Source organism: Lycorma delicatula, chromosome 13 (genome assembly GCF_047948215.1).
Source record: "Lycorma delicatula isolate Av1 chromosome 13, ASM4794821v1, whole genome shotgun sequence".
NCBI lineage: Eukaryota > Metazoa > Arthropoda > Insecta > Hemiptera > Fulgoridae > Lycorma > Lycorma delicatula.
In genome coordinates, this window is record NC_134467.1 from 17,046,253 (window position 1) to 17,073,013 (window position 26,761).

At 34.7% G+C, this 26,761-nt stretch overlaps 1 protein-coding gene across 3 annotated transcripts in view; it reads left to right on the plus strand.

Annotated features, from left to right (window-relative positions):
* Ubr3 (Ubr3 ubiquitin ligase) overlaps nucleotides 1–26,761 on the plus strand; it is a 225,097-nt gene that overhangs the window by 130,864 nt on the left and 67,472 nt on the right. For all 3 annotated transcript variants that reach the window (XM_075381156.1, XM_075381157.1, XM_075381158.1), the window contains exons 11-13: nucleotides 22,619–22,800; nucleotides 25,589–25,728; nucleotides 25,863–26,172. In XM_075381156.1, coding sequence (XP_075237271.1) covers nucleotides 22,619–22,800; nucleotides 25,589–25,728; nucleotides 25,863–26,172 — 632 coding nt within the window. The remainder of the gene's footprint in view (nucleotides 1–22,618; nucleotides 22,801–25,588; nucleotides 25,729–25,862; nucleotides 26,173–26,761) is intronic.

Sequence of the window (26,761 nt, forward strand, 5' to 3'; positions counted from 1 at the left end):
CGGGAAGTAGCGACAAAAAAAGGAACATTGATTTGCTTAATTTTGGAACCAGATAATCTCTTTCTTGTTTTAATAATTAATGAAATGCAATCTGATTAGAATAACCCACCGAGTTGGTCTAGTGGTGAACGAGTTTTCCAAATCACCTAATTTCGAAGTCGAGAGTTCCAGCGTTCAAATCCTTGTAAAGTCAGTTATTTTTACACGGATTTGAATACTAGATCGTGGATACCGGTGTTCTTTGGTGGTTGGGTTTCAATTAAATACACATCTCAGGAACGGTCGAACTGAGATTGTACAAGACTACACTTCATTTACATTTATACATTTCATCCTCTGAAGTATTATCTGAAAGGTAATTACAGGAGGCTAAACAAGAAAAGGAAAGTCTGATTAGCATGTCGCGCTAGAATGGGCGTTGCGATGCCGTTCATCTTTTCGTAAACTAAAGTATTTGTTTAGTCTTGAATTTTTACATTCTTATATGTATAAAGAATGTAACAATCTTTGATGCGGGTTATATATCGTGCTAAAATTTGAGATCAATCGGTGCAGAACATTTTGAGTTTTTGAAGCGTACACAAACGAACTTAACATTTTTATATATAAAGATTTGTGGGCTGCGAAAAAAAGCCCTTAAGTCGTGCGAAAAAACACATCATTTTAAATGCTTACAAAAGCAGAGTAATGCTTACAAATTACAGAATAATCAAACGGCGTTGATTTCAAGTTGTGCTGCTTCAGTGTACAACGTGATTCTCGAATATGAATCTACTAATGAATTACGGCCTCCAAAGAAAACAAAACCCCGCAGGTCGATTGAGAAAAAGGTGAGATTTTGATAAAAACGCGATTCGTAAAAAAATTACACGAATTTGAATTATTTAGAAATAGTTTAGCGATGTATTATGTCCTTTGGAAGAGAATTCGGTTATTGTCTTCGACAACGCTTCTTATCATTAAACGAAAAGAATTCCATCCGTGTTATAGAAAAACAATGATATCAAAATACGGCTTAGTTCAAAAGGAATAATTTTTGAAGAGGTTTAAGTTAATGTTCAATAATCGGAAAGGGTTTCGCGTATTAAAAGTAATTATAGTCCGTATAAAATCGGTTTGACACACAACGCCATATTGGTAAGTCGTGTTTTTATTCGGCTCCTAACGAATATATTTGCCGGCCTCCGTGGCGGAGTGGTAACGTCTCCGACTTTAATCCGGTGGTTCCGAGTCGGAATCCTGGTCAGGCATGGCGTTTTCATACGCTATAAATCATTCATATCATCATCCGAAACGGTGGTTTCGGAGGTTAGAAAAAACAAAAAAAAACGAATACTTAGTTGTGTGGTTTCAGTGTTACTATTTGTGAATTTTGTTCTTTGCTTTTAAATAGCAAAGAACGCTAAATGACCAAAAAACGGATTGTTTGGTCATATATATGTAAAAAAATAACCTAACAAAGGATTTTTTGGTCATTATGTAGGGATATTATTTTCTGTGCATTTGGTTATTTCGACTTTTTTTGTTTTCATAGTCTTAAGTCTATCTGGGCATTAAGAAAGTCGGGTGTTTTAATTTATTTACTGTAAGTTATCCTTATTGGTGGCTTTTCTTTTTGTTTTGGTGTTTTTATTTTGTTTTTTTAATAAAATACAGATGTTTTAGCTGTTAAATATAATTCAAAGAAATTTTTTACTTAATCAGTTGTGATTTTGTTTACATTGGCAACGGCCATACGGGCTCTTTTACAGCGGCCATCTTGCATTGATCTGATTGGTTTTCCTTTGTTTACATTTTCAAATTAAAAATGTACAAATTAAAAATAGATGAAAGCAATCTTTGATGCGGGTTATATATCGTGCTAAAATTTGAGCTCAATCGGTGCACAACATTTTGAGTTTTTGAAGCGTACACAAACGAACTTAACATATATATATATATATATATATATATATATATATATATAGATTATGTTATAATATAAAGAGGAAAGGGTTTTATTTGTTCGGGATAAACAACAAAAATACTCGATCAATCGCAACCAAATTTTTACCCATGTTTCTTGGCGTAAATGAGAAGCTCTTTACATAAATTTCTTCTCAAAAAATATCGAAAAACTGTAGTAGTTGAGATTTGTCGGTTAAAGCACAAACTTTAATGAATTGGATTAATGAACTGTGAACTATGAGTTTCTATCACTGTGTGAGCTGGGTTTGAACCGAATCAATCGTATGAATAATATTACAAAAAAATAATAAAATTAAGTCTACGTTAAATAAATTTAAAAAAAAATTCTGTATCACTATCAACCGTAACAAACAGGGTCTCCCAGGGGCGCTGTTTTTTCAGGTGAAATGGGATGCCCCTTATAATATCTCTGCAAACAGTCGTCCGATTTTCAAAATTCAAACGGGATATTTGTTAGTAGGTTGAAGGATAACCTTTGGACGCATCAGGTACACTTACGATCTAACAGATCTCGGTTATTCGGAAATGTTATCTAAAAGTGAAAAATTATTTATTAAAACGTTAAATAATAAATAATCCGTTACGTTGCTGCACTTTTCATTCGGATCGCTACGTGGCGAGCCGCTCCAAAGATGTTTTTCAGTAGAGATATTTTCAATAGAGGTCTTATTAAAATTGAAGACAAGATAACGTGAATGATTCATAAACTTAGCCAAGAAGAAACTACTGAAGATAGATTTATGAAAATTTGTATACAAGTTCTTACTTTACTTTTTCGTGTCCGAGCGATGAGACATTTTAAAACCTTTGCGACCAATATTGTGTCACCGAAACACCAGAAGCATTTCCTTGCCACAGATCTTCTAGTGTGCACTTGGTCGGGCAGAGGGTGCATTTTAGGAGATGTTCAGAGTCCTGAATCTCACCGCACTCGCAGTTCAGGTCGTTAGGCTCGGTTTTGACGCCATCTAGCGCGGTTAACTCTGGTTGGTGTAACCCCAGTTCGAAGCCGGTTTAAAGTCACCCACGTTTGCCGGTCCAGGTCATATCCTGGAGGTGTTGGAGCTCTTTTTTGGAACCATGGAGGGGGCTCGATTGATGTAGAGTTCAAAAATCCCTTTCTCGATTTCAGTCTCGGAGGGGGTGGTCGCTCCATCTGGTACATTGTATGTCGTGCATCGAAAGATCGTCTGAACCGTTCAATGTACTCGGCTTCAGCTCGACGCATTCCAGGTTCCTCCATGCCTGCCGCTCGGTGCAACTTTTTAATAGGAGCGGGTTTCATACATCCCGTTATTAAACGACAGGTCTCGTTCAGCTCTATATCAACCTTTTTGGTGTGTGCTGATCTGTTCCACACAGGACATGCATATTCGCCTGTTGAATAGCACAAAACTCTAGCTGTCGTCGACAGGACGGTTGGCTTATCACCCCATTTACTGCTTCGGAGTTTCCTCAGGAGATTGTTCCTCGTATTTACTTTCAACATTGTGCTTTGACAGTGAGCCCTATACATAAGTGATCTGTCTAATATAACTCCAAGGTACTTTGGCTATAACTGAAATCGGGTCTGGTCTGGTAGCCCTTTACCGTCGTCCGCTCGAGCCCGCCGGGCCGACAGCCCGCTCCCTAAAAGCGATCATTGCTTGCCGTTTTTATATTAGAGTTTACACATCAAAAATAAATCCTTTTATTCGAGAATTTGTAAAAGTAATATTGTACTTATATAAAATGATGGACGAAGCAGGAGCGATATAAAATGCCGAATAGCACAAGCTAAACGAGCCTTCAGTAAGAAATATAAGTTGTTTACATCAAAAATTAATTTAAATGTCAGGAAAAGATTTTTGAAAGTGTATGTTTGGAGTGTCGCTTTATATGGAAGTGAAACTTGGACAATCGGAGTATCTGAGAAGAAAAGGTTAGAAGCTTTTGAAATGTGGTGCTATAGGAGAATGTTAAAAATCAGATGGGTGGATAAAGTGACAAATGAGGAGGTATTGCGGCAAATAGATGAAGAAAGAAGCATTTGGAAAAATATAGTTAAAAGAAGAGACAGACTTATAGGCCACATACTAAGGCATCCTGGAATAGTCGCTTTAATTTTGGAAGGACAGGTAGAAGGGAAAAATTGTGTAGGCAGGCCACGTTTGGAATATGTAAAACAAATTGTTAGGGATGTAGGATGTAGAGGGTATACTGAAATGAAACGACTAGCACTAGATAGGGAATCTTGGAGAGCTGCATCAAACCAGTCAAATGACTGAAGACAAAAAAAAAATAAAATGATTTATCGATCTGAGCGCGCCGGTACCCTGATATCGACGTATTTTCCCGTACTATTTGACGCTTTACTCATTGACAGAAACATTTAAACAGCTTAATTGTATAAGATAGAAGTTTTAACCTTTTCCCATCACAATGATCCGCGGTTAATTAGCGCTCCGCGAAAATAGGTTGGGTATCTGATTGCCTCCTTTCATATTCTTATGCTACCCTCTTGTGAAACAATTTTCAAGAAATTACAGTATATTAAAGAGATTTAACAGATTCTGACAAAAAAAACCCGTTACGATTTAATATTTTTTTTTAGCCTGTAACAACTAAAAAAATTGAAACGGTACAAAAATTACGATAATTTAATTGCAGAATTTTTTTTTCGCATTTCTACCGCGTTTTTTATTAACGAAATTTTTTTTTGCTTTGTGTTTATGAAACATAGTTTACTGATTTTACAAATAATACTTTCAAGAAAATCGGTTGAAAAACCCATGTCATAAATCACAGATTAGTAACATATGTTAGTATAAGTGAACGATTCAGAAAACTACAGTTTTATAATCATTCCCACACTCACAAGGCTATTCAGATTGACAAAAACCCATTTTTATTGTATACTGTTATTCATTACGAATCGTTATGTGTTTCATGTTTACCGATATCTTTTGTCAGAAAAGATATTGTAGAACTGTAGTAAAAGTGACGTATTTATGACCAAGAAATTCCTTCTTTTGTGTGTGTGTGTGTGTGTGTGTGTGTGTGTGTGTGCCGTATAACATAATTTATTATGTCTTTCATTACATCGATATGTTGCTAGTAAGATAAGCTATTTTTGTAAATAATAAGTAAATTGTACCCTTATAGCAATTATAATATACAAGTCTCACACACACACACACACACACACACACACACACACACACACACACACATACACACTAGTAAGATAAGCTATTTTTGTAAATAATAAGTAAATTTTACCCTCATAACAATTATAATATAAAAGTCACACACACACACACACACACACACACTCAAAAGCACATTTCTGAGAAAAAAATGGTCATATTCGTTCTAGTCTAAATAAAACATTTTATATCGTATAAACGTCGTTCAAATTGTCTAATAAAACTGATTCCTTTGTGAATACAAAAATATATAACCGACTTAGATGCCATATAAAATGATTTTGTAACAGCGTTTTTAAACTGACGCCGTGCATAGCCAGTTTAATGGCTACATAATGCGTAATATTGTAGATAAATTATTATGTTTGTTCAAAAGTGTTGTGGCATATCGGAAAAGCACTCCGGGGCAATTTTGTTTAAATATCTACTTGGTTATGGAATGGAATGCAAAGTTGGCAGGAGTTTATTACTCCCTACTTTATCGCAGAACCTGGACAGAGTCCCTTGCTGCTGGATCAGTCTAATCGGGCTTGGTTTTAAAAGGGTTATTTTTAATCTCGGATCTAGTTTTTTCAAGTTTTGTCTATTATTAATTTAGTGAATTTAAGACGGATTTAATTGCATTCCAATCCGTTGTTAAACCAGCGTTATCGAACCCATTTCATGGGCCGACCGCGGAAGGCTAGGCTTATAAAGCCTGTCCTCCCGACGTAATTCCCCTTCAGACCGTCCACTGAAGTCCTTTCGGTGCTAACTCTTAATAGGCTAGCAGGAATACGCCACAACGGGGCACTAGCTATAAGGAGGGAGCAATGCGTCCCCTTTTCCGGAGGAGTCGCAATTCCTGGGTTATTTTGTCTTACTGTAAGTTTTTTAAAAAGGAGAGGTTGTGTAGAAGCTCTTCATCCGCTTCTGGTATGGCTGCCCTTCAGGACGCATCTCTGCTGGGCTCTGTTCCGGACTCCAGTCCATGATGTTGGGACGAGTAGAGGATCTTCCTTCTTCTTCATCTTCTTCTTCTCCCTCTTCTTCTTCCGAAGACCTCTTCGTTCTTCTTTGGCCTGCACTTTCCAAGAATTGGTAGCAACCGAAGTTACATACCATTAACCTTTGAATTCCCGAAGCCCCGAAGGGCTGAACGGGGGAAAGTACAGGTTTCTTCATTCTTCTGTGCTGTCAGTGGCTGCTGGGCTGATGGCTGCTGAGCTCACTCCCTCTTTCTTCTTTCTTGAAAGGAAAGGAAGGTAATAGGGAACTTACAGAATGGTGATATCAATTCGCGATCGCGGTTTTGGGGCGGCGATTTTCTTAGAAGAAGTAAACAGAAATTATTTACTCCACGTAAGTATTAACCTTCAGACACACGTGTGTCCGAGAAGGGGTTGGGGGGACCGCGTGGCCGCAGTGAAGAAACCATTTGTTTTGTGGTGGCTGTTGGTATCTGCAACAAAAGAAGCAGAACACACACACGAAAAAAAAAAATCTATTTTTACTTTTCTTTGGACTGGCAGGATGAGAGGAAGGAAAGGCCGTTTCCCAAGACGGCACGACGAGTCGTTCCACATCCACGTTTCTCCCGTTTCTGAAACAAGAGAAACCGAACAGTCTGCGCGCCTGCGCCACCATCACCTCGGACACGGATTGAAATCTCGCATCAGATCGGAGAGTGGCGTTCCTGACGAACCACGGAGCTCCAAAGATCGTCCGCAACGCGATGTTTTGGACGGCCTCGATCTTCTTTTGAAGCGAGGAGCTCAACACTGCCCCCCATGCCGGGTAAGCATATGTTAGAATCGGCAGTACGTACAGCCGAAAAATGAGAAGCTTAGTTGCCAGTGGGTACGGGCTGGCACTGTTCAGCACTGGGTATAGTGAGGCTCTGGCGGCCTTAGCCCTCCGGGTCGCATAATTTACATGTTCGCCGAAGGTAAGCCGCCTGTCCAACACCACCCCCCAGGTACTTGACCGTTTTCTCAAAAGGGATTTTCTCCCCTGAGATTTCCAGCTCTCTGGTCGGTTTTCGTGTCTTGCATGTGAACATCACGGCCACCGATTTTTCACCGTTGACCCTGATTCTCCACATGTCGAGCCACGGTTCCACTAAGTCCAGCTGCCTTTGGAGCCTCCGGACCGCGTAATCCACATTTCCGGATTCGTAGAAATATGCCGTGTCGTCTGCGTAAAGGGCCGTTTTGACCCCTTCCGACAGCGGCATATCGTTCACGTACAAAGTGTACAAGAACGGGGAAAGTACTGCTCCTTGGGGAACCCCAGCGGCTATTTCTCTGGTAGAGGAAATCGTTTTCCCTACGCTACTTGGTTATACTGGCTGCTTATAGCCCATCAAAATCTTTACTTTTTCCGTGTTTCTTCACTCTCTCTGTCTTTCATTTATTTATTCATTATTTATATAATTTTAAAATTTAGGATTTCAATTTTCTGAGAACTGGATCACGAGATATTTGATTATATTCATGATGTGAATGTAATTCAAAATTACGTTGATTAAATCGGGTACGGCTTAGATTCGATGTTTTTTTTTATTCGAAAAAAAAATTATTATAGTTACATTTTTAAAATTCATTTAATTTCTTGTTTTCCAATTCCTTAAGTATTTTTACATTATTACGATTTTAAAAATAAAAATGCTAATGAACCCCCCTCCATTGTTTACTTTGATATTCCGCGTTATTATCCGGTAGTTTAAAACGGTGAAAATTAACGTGTCATTGCAAATGCTCTGTATTACGGCAGAAGGATCCAAAAATTACCTTAATCGTTAATTTTAAATAGAAAAATAACACCCAAAAACGAGAATTTCCCGACGACAGTTCGTTCCCACATCGTAATTATGGGAGACCGGAAAAACGCCGTGTGGAACAAAAGACCAGGAACTCTACGAAAATCTAAAATAATTACCTGTATGGAATTATTGCGACTTTTAATTTAAATTTTATGTTTTCTAATAATTAGTTAACTAATAATTTAGTTAACTATAATTATCTACTTTTTTTACAGTCCTTTTGAATTTCCTTTTATTTTGTAAAGGATTTCTTTTAAACATTATTTTTATTTATCAACTTTTTCTCACAGAAACCTTTTCAAGATTTATGGTATGGCGTAGAATTGGTGGCGGCTTACATTAGAGGAAATATATATATTAACGAAGAATAATAATAAAATGTATAGATATATATTGTAACAGGATTTTCATTCCGTTACTTTTGATTATTGTAACAACTTTTGGAGCGGCAGCCACAAAGAATTGTATGAAAACGTGTTTGTGTGTGCGCGTGCGCATATAATATGTATATATATATATATATATATATTAACAAAGAATAGTAATAAAATATATACATATATATTGTAACAGGATTTTCATTTCGATCCTTTTCATTATTGTAGTAACTTTTGGAACAACCCACCGGCTTAGTCTAGTGGTTAACGCGTCTTCCCAAATCTCAGCTGATTTGGAAGTCGAGAGTTCCAGCGTTCAAGTCCTAGTAAAGCCGGTTATTTTTACACGGATTTGAATACTAGATCGTGGATACCGGTGTTCTTTGTGGTGGTTGGGTTTCAATTAACCACACATCTCAGGAACGGTCGAACTGAGAATGTACAAGACTGTGCACTTCATTTACACTCATACATATCATCCTCTGAAGAATTATCTAAACGGTAGTTACCGAAGGCTAAACAGGAAAAAGAAAAAAAGTAACTTTTGGAGCGGCAGCCACAAAGAATTGTATGAAATCACGTGCGCACGCACACACACACACACACACACACACACGCACACACACACACACACACATATATATATATATATATATATATATATGTATATATATCTATATATAAAACATGAGATTAAAGAAGTAACAAAAATATATTTATAAATAAAAATCCTTTATATATAAATAAGAGGATGTATTCTTAAAATTTTAACTTGTTTTATTATTTTAATTTTAATATTATTATGTCTTTCTTTCATAAGCTAAATAATGTTATGTTTCCGTTTTTTAGTACTAGCACACACGTTAAACTTTTAAAATGATAATTTTATTTGATTATACAGGAAAATGAAGAAACATCATTTTATCTTACTAAGTTGTTTTTCTACTCTTAAGTTAGATAACTAGATTGCACGATTATGCCTATCCAACGTGACATAATGCTATAAAATGTTATATTATATATTTTAAAATAAAATTGTTTATGAAAGAATCAATCGGGGCACAATGTAGGTGTTATTTGATTAAAAAAAGCAGAGATGAGATATATAAGGGTGTTATCGCCTTACATAATTTTGAAAATTATTTTATTATGAGAAATGCATTTTAAAAAAGGATTTATTTATTGAACCTTTACAATTTTAAAAATGATTGTAACTACGTAGATAAATCAGTTTATTAATCAGAAAATTAAGCTATGTATCTATATAGACTTAATAAATAAATTACGAAAGAACTTAATTAAGTGCTTAGCAACAGCTAATTCTTACTTCTTACAACTAGAGATATTACGAAAAGTTAATTTTTCATGTTTTATGCTTAAGCTAAACGGCGAGGATATCCGAAGCCGTTTAAGGTTTTTCCAGCCGTTCCTAATAGATAGCGACCGCCGGTTATCAGGACGATTCCAGCAGAATTCAGTCGATCTAAATAATCATTTTTTTAAATCTTTAGTCATTTGACTGGTTTGATGCAGCTCTCCAAGATTCCCTAAGCAAAGTGCCAGCCAGTCGTTTCATTTCGATATATATCCCCTACATCCTACATATCTAAAAATTTGTTTTACATATTAAAAACGTGCACAATTTGTCCCATCACATGTCCCTCTAATATTAAAGCGAATATTCCAGAATGCCTTAATATGTGGCCTATAAGTCTGTCTATAATTATATTTTTTCAAATGCTTCTATCTTCATCGGTTTGCCGCAACACCTCTTTATTTGTCACTTTATCCACCCATCTGATTTTTAATATTCTCCTATAACACCGCATTTCAATAGCTTCTTCTAATATTTTCTTCTCGAGTACTCCGATCGTCCAAGTTTCACTTCCATTTAAATCTACGTTCCAAACATATACTTTCAAAAATGTTTACTTGACGTTTAAATTAATTTTTGATATACGCAAAATATATTTCTGACTGAAACCTCGTTTCGCCTGTGGTATTCGGCATTTTACATCGCTCCTGCTTCGTCCATCTTTAGTAATTCTACTTCTCAAATAACAAAATTCTTCCACCTCGATAATCTTTTCGCTTCCTATTTTTATATTCAGTGGTCCATCTACATTATTTCTACTGCATTTCATTTCTTTTCATGCGATAGTTCTTGCTTGGGACTTCATCCCTGTCATTCATTGTTTCTTCTGAATCTTTTTTACTCTCGCCTGTAATTACTATACCGTCGCCACCGTGTTATCGTTAGTTCACGGTAAAGCTAATAAAATTATTCCAGTCGAGATCGTGTCAAGTTATTTAATTCTATTCTTGAGCGACTTCTAGAATTTTTCCATAACTTCGTTATTTATGAACGAATTCGGATAAATAAGGTGTCCCTTTCTTTGTCATGAAACCGTTAGAATTTGTTATAATACCATAACCTTTAAATAAACCAGTGGTTGCAAAGATATTAACAATTAAAAGGTTTAAATGGTTGCCATTTTGAAGTGATTTGAGAGATTAGGTTCGTTATTTTTATACAAGTAAAACCTGTGGTACATCCCAATTCCCGTAGGGGAAGATACCCACCTTGTGAAGATTCCGGTCGTCACACCCCCCTCGTTCCAGACCTTGATGGACTTTAACGGGAAAACCTTTGGTACCGTATCATTATATGAATTTAGCTTTATACGATTAACCGTTCCTGAGAAATAAATTTTTATGTTAAAAATTCAAAATTGCGGATATACGGTAAACTTAAGCGTTTCTGGACATATGTTGATGTAACCCACCGCGTTGGTCTAGTGGTGAACGCGTCTTCCCAAATCAGCTGATTTGGAAGCCGAGAGCTCCAACGTTCAAGTCCAAGTAAAGCCAGTTATTTTTACACGGATTTGAATACTAGATCGTGGATACCGGTGTTCTTTGGTGGTTCGGTTTTTCAATTAACCACACCTCATGAACGGTCGAACTGTGAATTTACAAGACTACACACTTCATTCACACTCATACATATAATCCTCTGAAGAATTATCTAAACGGTAGTTACCGGAGGCTAAACAGGAAAAAGAAAGGACATATGTTGATGTAAAGTTTTTTCTATATTTCGATGTTTGGGATTCTTGAAACGGTTTTTATAAACACTGTATATTACTGTAAGTTAAATCAATCTAATTTTAACTGTTCTATTTTGAATTGTTTCATTGGAAAGCTAAATAACATAATGACAATTATTTATGATGTAAAATATAGGAAAAATTATTTGAAATTGAAGGCAGGCGGTAATAAAAGGGATTAGTGCGGTGATTTAATAGGCAAGTATACAGAATCAAAACAATTTAGATGAGCCTTTCAAAAGGATATCCCCTCTACTTAATTTTATGTAAATTTGTGGGTGTGTGTTATTGCTTTTAAAAAAAATAATATTAAAAAATTAAATATTTATTAATATTAAAAATTTATTACTAGGATTTATTCCATCAAATACTTTTAGAGATGTTTAATTCTTTAGAATGCATTTTTTCTGTTTGTTTTTTTCTTTTAATGTAAAGAAAAGGAAAACATGTTCATTAATAATAATGATGTTAAAATTGTATACACAGTTGTTTCATTTTCTTGCTTGTACTTTTCTGTTATTATATTTTATTGCGCGATATGAAACTCGATTTGTATCATATTTAAATATAAATTATTAATTTTGAATTATAAATATTGTCGCGTGTTTCGCGGTTCGATTAGGATATTGAGAGGTTGACAATTTAGAATGTTTGTGTAATTAGTTTATTGGTTTAAAATGTTGATAATTACAACCAGAAAAATTAATAATGATAATAATAATATTAATAACAACAGTGGTAATAATAATAATAATAAGTGACAATAATAAAACAATGAACTCAAATATTAATATAGTAATTATAACCACAGTAATAATCAGGGTAATAGTGTGAACGATAATAATATTACATGTCAATAACAACAAACCTAGCATAAGAATAAATAACAAAGTACATGACATAATACACAATTAAAACATTAAGTATGCCATAAAAACAGGGCGTAATCAGCAAAGAATAACAATCAAAATATTACACATCAAATAGTGATAAATGTCATTAGTAAACAATAAATAGACCACCGGGTTGGTCTAGTGGTTAACGCGTCTTCCCAAATCAGCTGATTTGGAAGTCGAGAGTTCCATCGTTCAAGTCCTTTCTTTTTTTTTCTTTTTCCTGTTTAGCCTCCGGTAACTACCGTTTAGATAATTCTTCAGAGGATGATATGTATGAGTGTAAATGAAGTGTAGTTTTGTACATTCTCAGTTCGACCATTCCAGATGTGTGGTTAATTGAAACCCAATTACCAAAGAACACCGGTATCCACGATCTAGTATTCAAATCCGTGTAAAAATATCTGGTTTTACTAGGACTTGAACGCTGTAACTCTCGACTTCCAAATCAGCTGATTTGGGAAGACGCGTTAACCACTAGACCAACCCGGTGGGTTTCAAGTCCTAGTAAAGCCGGTTATTTTTACACGGATTTGAATACTAGATCGTGGATACCGATGTTCTTTGGTGGTTGGGTTTCAATTAACCACACATCTCAGGAATGGTCGAACTGAGAATGTACAAGACTACACTTCATTCACGATTATACATATCATCCTCTGTAGTATTATCTAAACGGTAGTTACCGGAGGCTAAACAGGAAAAAGAAAGTAAACAATAAATACAATTACACACAAGAAAGAGTTGAAAATAAATAATATTTCGGAATATATATATTTCACTTGGGTTTTTTTTTTTTAATGCACCTTTCATCAATCACTTTTCAAATTGTTCCGGTAAAATAACTGGTCCCAAAATCTCAGTCGAGTTCGTTATCGGCCAAAATCGGACCATGGGAGTGGTGATAAGGGGACTTTTTCGAAAAAACAGAATGTCGCTATAACTTTCTTATTAAGTAAAATATCGAATTCTTTTAAAGTTACTATTCTTCGGATAAAGGCCTAAAACTTATGTAAGTAAAGTTTTTTGATATCATCAACCATTGGTCCAGGAGTTGGAAAAAATGGGGGTTTGAAGATAAAAAAGTCATACCTCTCTTAATAGGCACAGTATCGAATCGTTAGTGGTCGGTCGTTAGTCCTCTAAACATTACCTAAAACTTTTGTCTGAAACATTTTTTGATATGACCAACTCTTACGGTAAGGGATGACCAAAATGTGGCTAGAATTGTAAGAAGATGGGGCTTTTCGTACGCTAAACATGTGAAACTTTTTTCACATGCAACCGTTGTCGTATTGAGTAAAATTTAAAGTTTTTCTTAAATTAATCTTTTTTATCCCCTACTTAGCACCAGTGAAATCTATCTCCCCTTCCGGAGTGCCGAAAGGGATTTTTTTATGTGTGTGAAATACCACCAGCCTTCCTAAGATATAGAATCTTCAAAAAAAAAAATTGCTCTCCACTCTATTTTAGCCCCCCTTATAGAATTAGTGTTTTTCCAAAATCCTTCATTAGTGGGTGCGCATACATTATAAAAATAATAAACCCTCCAAAATTCACTTAAGCAGTTTGAGGTATGCCTTGATAAATCAGTTTAATGAAAATATCTTCAGGACACTGTTTTATGTGATTCAGAAGTATATGATATAAAATATGAAGAAAAGTACCTATTTTTACTTCTGGTACGAAGTAAAGGAAATCGCGTAAAGGATCGCGAAAAATTTCGGTTTTCAGATTTAAACGAAAATACCAATTTTGACTAGTTTCGGCGTGACGTCTGTACGTATATATCTCATAACTCAAAAGAGATTAGTCGTTGAATGTTGAAATTTTGGATTTAGAACAGTTGTAATATCAATATTTTTATACGAGTTGATGCGAATGCCAAATCGAGTTGATGCAAATGCCAATTCACCGCCATCGTCCGTGTCGATGGCGGTGAATTAATCGACGGTTTCATCGCGCAGCATGAGTTTGATGTTTTCATTGTAGTCGGCGAGTTGATTACCTTTGCCGGTGCAGCATTGATGTTGCCATTGGTAAGGAAATCCCCGGTAAGATTCTGAATTGGTCTGTTGTCGATGATTGCGAAAGCGATCACCGACTAATAGTTTTCGATTGGGTAGGTGGGCTGCGCGATGTCTTTAGGGGTGACGTTCCTGTTCAGCGTAGGCGCTTCCTGCACAGGCGGGCGGATTGGCCCAAGTTTTCGAACATTCTTGCGGCCAGGCTAAGAGTTTTTACTCGAAGTCTGGACGAGGTCCCAATAGACGACCAGGCAGAGAATTTCTCTTCTGCGGTTGTTGAAGCCGCTGGTGGACTCGGGAACTGACTGCGATGAAGCGGACTGTGGGCGCCTTAGGAGAGTCGCACAGTGTGCGGATGATCCTGATCGGCGTGCAGTTTTGATTGCGAATTATCGTCGTAAGAGGACCGAGTATTTTCATAAGGTTAGGTCTTCTTTTGATTCCTAGCGCTCTTTTGTGCAAGAGCAAGGAAATAAAGACCCATGTGGTGTTTGTTGTTTATCGAGTTCTTGGTCATAAGCGGAAAAATGGCATACTTTTGTTGGCTCTCTCGACCCGGGATGGTGTTATAGATAAAGATCGCGTCCTCACTCATCTGATGGACGATCTGCTTCCAGATGATACCGAGGTTGGTGAGACTATGTATCATCGACGTGTCCGAAGGGAAGTTGTATGTTTTAGCTCTGAGATTTTGTCTTCAGAAATTACTGAGGCGGAAGTCCGTCAAGTAATTTGTAGCCTGGCTAGGAATAAAGTCCCCGGATATGATGGTATCACACTGGAGCTTCTTGTTCGCACATTGCCCGTGATTGTTGGTCCTCTGACTAGGGTTTTCAATAGGTTGTTTTTTGCGGGCACTTCCCAACGTGTTGGAAACGTGGTATGCTGAAATCGTTCTTCAAATGTGGCGACAAGGATCCCACTGTAAGTTCCTCTTACTATCCTTTGACGCTCTTGCCTGTAATAGGTAAGGTTTTCGAGAAGGTCTTTTACCTCCGCATTAATAGTAGGTTAACTTCTATCCATATGCTGATGGATGACCAGTATGGTTTCCGCCCCGTCAAGGGCACAGAGGACGTGCTTCTTAGGATCATGGATTTGGCTTCGGCCAGCAAGTGCAAGTATGTACTCGGTGTCTTTTTTAACATATCTGGGGCGTTCAACAACTTGTAGTGGCCCTCTGTCTTGCTTCAACTGCAGTAGCGTGGTTGCACGCTAAATGAGATCAGAACTCTCTCGAGTTACTTCAACGACAGAACTGTCGTCCTACGTGACGCCAGTTCGGAGGTAGGAAAGACCCTGTCTATAGGTTGTCCACAGGGCAGTGTTGTAGGTTTACTCGTCTGGGTCGTTGAGTTCGATTCTCTCATGCTATTGTGGATGCCCAGTGGCTGTCGCATAATAGCTTATGTTGATGATGCACTGCTGCTGGTCGAGGGCAACTCGCATGGCTAGATAGAGCTCAGAGCGACTCAGAGCAACAATTAACTGGGTTTCCCCCAATCGGCATATTACTCAATTTCTTTCGGGACATGGTGCTTTTAGGGATAATTTGGCTATGTTTAGGTTGGTTGACTCCAGCTTTTGTCCAGATTGTAGGGTCGATGACACGGTGGACCATGCCCTGTATGTCTGTCCCCAGTATGAAGCTGAGCGTACCAGAGTTGTTAGGGAAAGTGAGAGAGTAAACTCCTTCTTCGATCTGCGAGTCAACTGGATGACTAGCAGAAACTGGACAATTGTTGCTGGCTTCCTTCGATTCCTCGCCCTGCGCAGGACGGCCGAGGGGATCTAGTAGAGTAGGAACCTGGGTGGCTAGGGTCCACCAGGACAGTTTGATTGTCTGAAGGTAGGCGCTTTGGCAGCAAGCCATGATTAGTTAGACAAGAGATATTATAATTGCAAAAGCTGTTGGCAGAACGGTGACTGCACTGCCGAGGGCATGGGATACCATGCAGCCGTGAGTTGTAGCAGCATCTCGACAATGGTTTATGAGGTAAATGTCATACGGGACTGCGATGGAGCCGAGTGGGAGTAGGAGGTCTGTCTGCCTCTCCCTACTGGACCAAACCGGAGTCCATAATTTAATTTAACCTAAGTCTGGTGTTTGAACTGAAGTTGCGGTCAGTATATAACTAAGACTAAATTACATTCTTGCGATCAACATCTTTGGTGGTATATTGTATTTTATTTGCTTTGATGTATGGGACATTCATGAAATTTGCTCATAATAAGTTGAACTAGGCGTGGGGTTCGTGCTTCCGCGAACTCAGTTAGATAGTTCAGAGGGATACGACGTAGGACATTCAAGATGTCTTGACGAGGCCTGTAGCAAAGGCAAAAGCTAAGTTAATAAATCACTTATGCAAATGTCTACCGAGGCATTTACATTGGTGGCATCCCAACAAAGACAGGCTTATTACTATGAGATGTAAAAAGTCAGAGGGCGATAGGCGACTCTCGTTAAAGCCCAACAGGGCTAGGAACGGGGGGTGGGGTGGCGACCGGAATGTCACTAGGCGGGTGTCTTCCCCTACAGGGTTGGGATGTAACATTCCAGTTGTGCACCTTCCCTTTTGATTGCAATCGACTGGACCAAAAGTGTCCAAAAAAAAAGCTCAAAATCTAAAACGTTTGGATTTTGGACTTTATCATAACTGCAGATAAACCCTCACCGAGAGCTTTTCAACGATATATCACAAGTGGTACTTATTTTCATTGGTTCCAGAATTATAGCCAAATGAAATTTTAATTAATGAAGTATTTGGATCTTCCAAGGGGAAGGCATATTAGTTCAAATCAGGTTTCACCTTTTTTTGTAACTTTTTTTTTAATTTAAATATATTGATTTATTAATAATTATTAACCTGTCATTATAAAAAAAATTTACGATGTCCAACTATGTGAAATGTGTGAAGAAAAGTTCTGTTAATTACCTAACTAATTTTTTTCGATTATCTTTATCAGATTTAAAAAAAAACTGAATTTTGAACTGATGTGGTATTAAAACTTTTGATTTTTTTCAAAATAATTTATTTAACAAAAATTAAGATTTATGAAAGTGATGGAATGTTGTAATAATTTTGCTTATAATAATAGTTTTTTTTTTTTTTTTTAATCTATCATTGAATTGCTATTTCATGCTTCTCATTAAATTCCTTAGTTATATTATACATTCATTACAAACAATGTTGCCTAGTCTGTGAACTTTGACTGTTATTGCTGATAAAGAAGTTTTTTTTTATCCTTGTCGTCAGTAGATTATCTTGTGTTATGTATTCTCTTTATTCTCTTTGTTATCTTCCCTTCATCATTACTGACATTATTTTGATGTATTTTTACTTCCTTTTATGAAGTAAAGGAAGTATTGTGACCATGAAAAATTTTAGTTTGGTATGGTGTATGTATGTATCTCGCATAACTCAAAAACGATTAACCATAGGATGTTGAAATTTGGGATTTAGGGCTGTTGTATCTAGTTGTACACCTCCTCTTTTGATTGCAATTAACTGAATCAAAAGTGATTAAAAAATGCCAAAAATTCAATAAAATTAGAATTTTGGAATTTTTCTTAACTGCAGTAATAAGTCCTCTGTGAGAGCTTTTCAACGATATATCATAACTGCTACTTATCTTTGTTGGTTCCAGATATAGCCAAATAAAATTTTAATTAATGAAATATTTGGATGTTATAAGGGGAAGGCACATTGGTTCAAATCAAACTTCATCTCGGTTTTTTAACTTTTTTTAAATTTAAATTTATTAATCTATATAAATAAAATTGTAAATGTTTGTTTGTTAAAAATCTTAAATCTCCGTAAGTTCTTCACAGATTGCTTTTAAATTTTGAAACTAAGTTGCACTTGAATACACTTGTTTTTATGTACCTACTATTTACCTAAGATGTCAACTTGTGACAGGTAAAAACATATTTTTTAAAAAAAAACAGCGCTATCTGTTGGACTTAAAGCAACACACGCTATACTAAATATTTTACAATTCCATTTCAATATTTCCAATATGTGTGTCCACTACAGATTAAAAAACTACAGGACTGATTTACACGCATGGAAAAATGGAGAAAGAGAAAAATCAGAAAAGGGAGAAAAATAAAAAAGTAAAATGGAAGAAGGGGGTAACGGGGAAAAGGAAATGGAAAGGGGGATGAAATGGGAAAGGGAGTATGGTAAAATAAAAAGGGGAAAAGGCTAAATTTTGTGAAGTTTCGTTATATTTATTTTGTTAATGTTTTATTAAACTTTCAGTTGCATTCATTTAATATACTATATATATATATATATATACAAACTATCTATTTTTGTATCTGAAAGAAATCTGGCACTGTTAAGCTCCTTTGGTGTAATGGCTACCATGAAGTAAAAGTTTAAAAAAATTGTAATAAAAAAGATCGGCTTGCCTAAATCCTTAGAATTAATACATTATAATGATAAACTTCATATTATCTTTGGGTCGCATGATTTTTTTATAACGTGTAAAGTTTATTATTGTAGAATGATAATAATAAACATGTAATCGATATCATGAACACCTTTTGGGGTCCTGACTAAATTAAATGGAATTAGATATCATTTGTTTCTCAAGATTCTTCTGTTTCATATAATTTCCAAAGTATTTACGAGAGTATGTATTGTCTTGTAGTGTGTAACAGATAGTATAAAATTATAAAATTTTTTCCATTTCTGAATTTAATATTTCGTAATGTATAGTTCTTTATTGCATAATCTGACTTTCTGTTCATTAATTTATTTTTTATGATTTCTGATAATATATTTTTTTAATCTTTAAAATACTTGTCCAGTTTTGCTTTCCTTGTCCATGATGCTGCTGAGGGGTTATCTTTTTCATAGTGCGGTTAAAGAATTTACTTTGTAAAGAAGTGTTTAAAAATTAAATAATGCGAAATAAAAAATCGTATGTAAAAAATTGACAAATTTTTTCCTCTAATATGTGAAACTTATTTTAAGTTACATACATACATATGCAACTAAAATGTTAATTTGTTTAAATTGTATATTATTTTGTGATGCATAATGAATGATATAAAATGACTTCCTGTCTTAATAAAGCATTCAGTCTAGTCATTTGTACTATTTGTCATTTCACAATAAACATAATATCTGTTTACTGATGTTTTTAATATATATTGTTTGTATCAGAGTTTGTTTTTATTATATTTCTTGAAAAAAAAATGTAATAAAAAGTTTTTTCATGTTTTAAAATTCATGTTAAATTTTATTATCTATTGCAGAGTATTTTGTATCAGAATAAAGTGTTTATTTATATGTAGAAAGCTACATAAATAATGAGTTTATATAGCTGTTCTAAAAATCAGTCATACTGATTTTCTCTCCCCTCCCGTAAGTCCATGACCTTCCCTTCAAGATACTCCTTCTTGCTCACAGCCCTTGTCTCTCATAATGAAGAATTAATATTAAGGTAGGTGAACTTAGTATAAAAAAAAGTTATAAAGTTAAGAGTTAAAGGTATAGAGTTAAGAAAATAAAACAAAATTGGCAGCACAAGTAGGAAGCAGAACTTACAAAGAATTAAAATCTACTAGTATCAATTATAAATATAAAAATTAGAAAAAATTCTTGAAAATACTTATATGGAGTGTAGTAGTTTTTTTTTATATTGAAATATCTTTATTAGCAACTTAGTTGATCAACAGAAATTGATTTCTTGACAAATTTGGTTGATTCAGCCAAACCTTGCTTAACAGTTCATCATCTGCTCTGAGGAAGGCTTCATGTCCATCTCCATTCTCCTCAACATCTTGATAGTTTCAATTTCCTTTTAATTCAACTGTAATCTTTTCTCTTTCATAGTCTTACTTTTTTGCGTCTTTTGCTGATCCTTCCAATACTGTTTAATCAATACTAATTCTTTCACGATATGTTCCAGCCAATTAGTGTTCCTTTTCTGTTTTAAGTTTCTATTTTTGTTAACTTCTTATTACATCTTCATTTTTCAGTTTGCCTACTCCTCCCCTATTCTTCTCCAATCTCTTCTCTACCCACATTTCAAATGCCTCCAAACGTTCTTTTTTCTTTTTTTTTTAATCGTTCACATTTCACTTCTGTCCAGAGTACATTCCCGTTGTATTTTTCAGGTAGTAATAACCTCTCTGGTACTTTCCCTTTGAAAAGTAACAGAAATATAGCAATATTCCATCTTTTTACTTATTTTACATAATTTAAAATTTTATGTTGCCTCACTGTGAGATATTTTAGGCGTAAAACTTTCGTTTTCTTTTCCTGTTTATGCTCCAGGAATCATTGTCAGGTATTACTTCAGAGTATAATATGTATGAGCGTAAGTGAATTGTAGTCTTGTACAGTCTCAGGTCGACCATTTCTGAGATGTGTGGTTAATTGAAACCCAACCCCCAAAGAACACCGGTATCCACAATCTAGTATTCAAATTCATATAAAAGTAACTGCTTTTACTAGGATTTGAACACTGGAATTCTCAACTTCGAAATCGGCTAATTCGTGAAGACGTGCTCACCACTAGACCGACCCCGGTGGATTAAGTGTAAAACTATCTGTTAAAAGAGGATGGTTTGATTGTCTAGGAATGTTTCTTCTTATTCGAAGTTAATTTCCTTAATGGATAAATTCTGGATAACTCCTTTCCTGTCTTTGTTTTTTATATATCAAACTATAAAAAATATTAGGAGGTTTACATATGGATACGGATGGATGTAAATTTTCAATTTAGTTTTTTAGACCTAAATTGCATAAGGGACAATACATGTATTTGTAACTAGAATTTATTTCTAGTTTAAATATTTTTGTTGAGCTTGCATCTTAAATTAAGTCAGGTTGTAGGGAATTTTTTATATATTTAAGTTGTTGTAGTATTAGATTCAATTATGTACCTTTTAATTTGTAAGTTTTTACTGTAGTTTAATTCTTCTTTTTGGCAAAATGTAGATGTGGGAGGTAGCACCATAGAAAATTTATTTAAGCTTATCGATACACAAATGGCAATAAAAATTGTCATTACACCTAGAAATACTGTAAAAGCTTTTACAGAGTGTACTGTCTAATAACAGATGTTCCATTAAGGGATATTCATTGATGAATTTCTGAATAAAGACCAATAATATTTTTGCTAGAATTCCCCGTTACGGTTTAGCGTGCTGTTCAAACATTATATCATATCGGTTTCTTTATAGTGTAAATATTTTTGTAAGATGAAAGCTGTTTCATATTTCTCTTTTAGTCAATTATTTGAGAATATATTGTTCTGTCTTAATGTTGTTAAAAATATTCAATTAAAATATGTAAAATTGTAAATTTATTAGAATTTATATCAATGTGATTTTTAACTGTATAAAAAAGATAATACTAAACATAAAACATGTAATAAATAAACAATCATCTAACCTTAAAATGTTTATTTACTATTCATTTATGTAACCAGCTCCTTACAGTGTATGTATTAAACCCAAATGTGTAGCAAGAATTATATACCCGCCCTGTATGCATAAAGAGCTTCAAAATTTGGGAATAGATTTTTTAGTAATTATGTGTGGGCAGTTGCTCCAAGTTATTATTCATAATTTACCAGATAAAAATAGTTTAATTTGGATGAATAACAATTTTTCAGTTGTTGAATGAATGTATAAATAGTCGTCATTGCCTTTAATTTTATTATAACACTTCCTTTTTTTTATGATTTGTATAGTAGTGAGATTGTTGAGATTTGAACTGTGATAAACATTCTGGGGTTCATAAGAAAGCTACAGTTAAAATTTTTTAATAATCGGTTCAGTAGTTTACATGATATCAGGAACAGACAAAAAAGATGTCTAATGGTAATGAGATTTTATATATCTGTTAATTAGTTTACTTTCCAAAGATTTTAACACAACATTTTATTATTAATAATGATATTACTGTACGAGGTAGGAAGTCCAGTTTTCTTGATTCAGAGGCTGTAAGTAGTTTGACTTCTTGTTTGTAAATCAATTACCTATTGTTTATAACTTCTCTGGATTGTCAGACCAGGATATCTTATTAATTAGTGCCCGACAATGGTGGCTAGGAAACAGTGTTAAGTAGTCATCAGTATTACATTATTACTTATTCAATCAGACATTGAAATGTCTGCCTCCAACAAAAACAGATGAGCACTAACCAATTCTGCCAATCAGATGTATATTTTTTACGATTTAATTTTTATATTAAAATATTTTTGACAATTAAATTTTTTTTTTCCAGGTGGCTTTTTATGAAATATTAAATGGATTATGGGTGAGGAATGGATTGCAAATTAAAGGTCAAGCGATGACTTATATACAGTGTAATTTTTGTAATTCTATGGTGGATGCTGATTTTTATTTACTGCAAGTTTGTGCGACTCAATTACCTGCTGAGACTTTCCTTCAAACTGTTGTCGATAAGTAAGTTATTTTTTTTCGTTCTTCTTTCTAATTATGTTTTTTTAATTATTTAAATTATAGAATAGTTTTATTTTTTCCTGGCATCATAGCTCTAGAGTTGTGTTGCAGGAAGAAAACTATGGTAATCGGTCAAAAATGGGTATTTTTTCAAGTTTCATAACCCAGAAACTACAAAAAAAAAGTTGAGGGTAATGTTTAGTATGTATGTAAGTGTGTTGGCGTTTTTGAAGTTTGATAACTTTTATATAATCTGGCAATTTGTTGGGGTAAGATTTTGGAGTCAATATCTCCGGGTGATAGGGGTAAATATTTGCTTTGGGGTCAATTTTTTCCAAATTTTTCAAACAACCCCACTTTATTATGGAATTTTATTTATAAGTAAATTTATTTTCTGATAATGTTATTTTACTATCTTCTTGTTAAAGTAATTAAATAAATTTAACTTGATAAAAATTATCATACTGTGATCCATAATAAATTGTAATTAGTTGTTTTTTAATAGATTTGGGATAATTTATGAACCATAGGTCTTTATTGGTATCACAAGAACTGTAAATCAGTTAAATTGAACAATTAGTTCAATAACAGTGAATTAAATTTATCCTAAATTTGTTTATTTACTGTCTTATTTTTTTTGCAAAAGAATTTATTACAGATATGGATCTTAGACTCAATTGTTTTGACATTAGTGAATTATTATTATTATTATTAACACTAATGTTAATAAATAATGTACATTTTGCTTATTTATTGGTGTGACAACAGCAAAAAAACTCAAAAATAAATTCCTGAGAGTATATGTAACCATTATTAACGTCCAGCTTCATAAACCAATAATTCTGTGATAATATTTTAATTAATTCTTTTTTTTACTATCATATTTTATAATTACGTTTTTGTATGATGTATATTTATATTTAAATAACACCTAGTGGATTTAAAGTGTGTGTGTGTGTGTGTGTGTGTGTGTGTGTGTGTGTGTGTGTGTGTGTGTGTGTGTGTGTGTGTGTGTGTGTGTGTGTGTGTGTGTGTGTGTGTGTGTGTGTGTGTGTGTGTGTGTGTGTGTGTGTGTGTGTGTGTGTGTGTGTGTGTGTGTGTGTGTGTGTGTGTGTGTGTGTGTGTGTGTGTGTGTGTGTGTGTACTAGCTGGCCCGTCTAGTCAAAATCTAGACCCTTGGGCCCAGGTCAGCCCAGGCAAATCCCGGTGCCAACATAGGAACTCATCGGGATTAAGGGGATTATGGTCTTGTCAATTTATCGATGACAAGCGGTTTCAGAAGTTCCTTGACTATCTTTGCACGAAGGAGTTAAGGCGCTCTTTTGACATCTTTCCACAGACACATTTTTCTCCTTTTAATGCTAGTATTTTATTCAGCAAAGTTCTACAAAATATTGCTGTATCATCACAGTTAAGATTGTAAAATGATAACCAATTGTTGCATGAAAATTATCATCCATTAGCAAATGAAGACTAGTGTAAATGATGTGTAACATTATAATTTACTTATTTAATGGAACATTTGATAATAATCTAAGAGTTAAGATAGAGTTTGATCATAATCTTGGATGAATTTAATTCAGTTTGCAAGCTATAATAATATTGCAAGGGTTTTGTATTAAATTTGAGTATAGTCAGGTACACATCTTTTGTGATTTAGAGGTTAAATCCGATCTTCTTTTTCTACAGTGTAACTCCAGATGCTATAGTTTATATACAGATGGCTTTAGAAATGTTAATTCTGTTGATTGTAACTTTGTAGCAAGCAACAGAACATGCATGTTTGGTCTTCTCAGCAAAACCAGTATTTTGTTGCAAAACTGCATGCCATTAATAAGACCTTATGTATAATTAGCACAAAATTTTGACGTGTTCTTGTTTGCTTGGATTCCATGAGTGCCTTACAAGTGATTAATAACGTGTCCTCCAGAAACCCTGTTGTCTGTGAGATTCGGTGTGTTATTTCGCAAATCGATCACCTTAATACAACAGTTAGCTTCTGCTGGATCCCTAACCATATTTAGATTTCAGGCAATGAGTGTGCTGATGGTTTGGCAAAGGAAGCTAATTTCCAGCCTCCTTCGCCAATCGCATCGCTTTGAACAATCTTGCCTGTTTTCTATGATGAGTGGCAAAGTGAGTGGGATGCTAATATTAACAATATAAACGTCATCCAATCAAGAGCAACGAGTCACCTTGGAGCTCCTAATGCAGAAATAACCATCGAGAGCAGGTTATTATTTTTCATTTGCAAATAGGGCACACTAGACTCGTTCATGGATATCTGATGATGCAGACAGATGCACCCGTTTGTGCACGCTGTGACTGCCAACTAACTAATAGTGCACCACATTCTTGTGGATTGTATGTGTTATGCGGCATTGCGTCCCAAGTTTAACCGAGGTTCTAACATGCGAATTATTCTAGGGGATAATGAAATGTTGTTGTTCTTATGTTTTCTTAGGGCCATTAGTTTGTATTCAAGTATTTCAAATGAAGTGCGTTTCAGCTATTCATGCCGATTGTCATAAAGTAGGTTGTAATTTTATTATTTAAAAGGAGTTATATAATACCTTGGTTTATTAAAACAAATATATTGTGTCCAGGCGATTCACCCCGAAAAACCTCCCCACCCCAAAAAAAAAAACCATATTCTTGCACTTTCTAAAATCTAACATTTTTCTTTTAGAATTAAAACTATTGTAACGTTCGTGCAAATTTCTTTGAATTTAATCACTGTTACTAGCATTTGTCTCGCATAATTTTTTTTTAATGAATTTTATTTTTTCAGATTTCATGTGAATGACTGGTTGAGTTTTTCATCTTCAGTGTCCTCTAGCGGAGGTAATAGTTACAATGATCCTGATACGCCTATGTTAGAAAGTTGTTTGACATTTCTCGCATCACTTATTTGTTTGAGAACAAATCTAGGTATGTTGGGGTAATTCTTAGTCATATTTTAGTAATAATATTTGTTTATTTTTTTTTACCGTGTAATATTAAATTAAAATTAACTGTTATAATATTATTTTAGCCAAAATTTTATATACTTTTTTTGTTGTCAGGCATCAGCGGTCATTATTTATCGCAATTAGAAATGGTCACATTGTTGTGTATGGGTGATAAAACACACAGCCAGTTAATGGAATTGATGCCAGAACGTTGCGGTAACGCACAGTCTCGGGATTTCGAGTCGGTTTTGGCTGAAGTCGCAGATTACCGTGCTCCTAACTTAGAAGCGAGTGGTAACATGCAACAGGGTATGTATGTACCTAAAGGTCGTGTCTGGGAACAGTTATATGATCCATTACATGTTCTGTTACGTGCCGTTCACAGAAGAGAGTTTCAAACATCTATGGATAGATTTGCTGAACAGTGAGTATTTTTAATAAAATTATTATTTTTGATTCGTTATTTTTCGTTATAACTTTCTTTTTCTTTAACATTAGGAATACATTACGTAGCCTTCATCAGTAATTATTGCTAGCGTTCTTTTTGACAATGCAGGGAACTACAGTAGTACCAATAATAAATTAAAGTTATTTTTCTGTAGCTGATAATGGCTTGAAAGGAGTTAAGAGCGTTAGTTAAATTTTAAATCTTATTTTGGTTTGTTTTAGAAACGTAGCCATGATCAAGTCCAAAGTTTCCTCTAATCCTTCTTTAATACTGATTTTTAGTCACTGAAGTTCTGCTCTGCTGCTGCTGCTATCTGCTGTTAATATTAAAAGATTTTGTTAATTTCAAGCTAAAGTTTTGTAGTAGGAAGTGTAGAGCCAGTAATATACACCTAGGTGGGTGATCAAAGCACCAAACTCTTCTTGTAATTTTTTTTCAACACTGTTAATTAATGCATGGAAATAAAAAACTGATTTCAAATTAATTATGTGATCTTTCAAGGTTACCATCCATTAAAATGCTGTCCTTATTATATAAAGCTATGACCTAATTAAAACACCAAGAG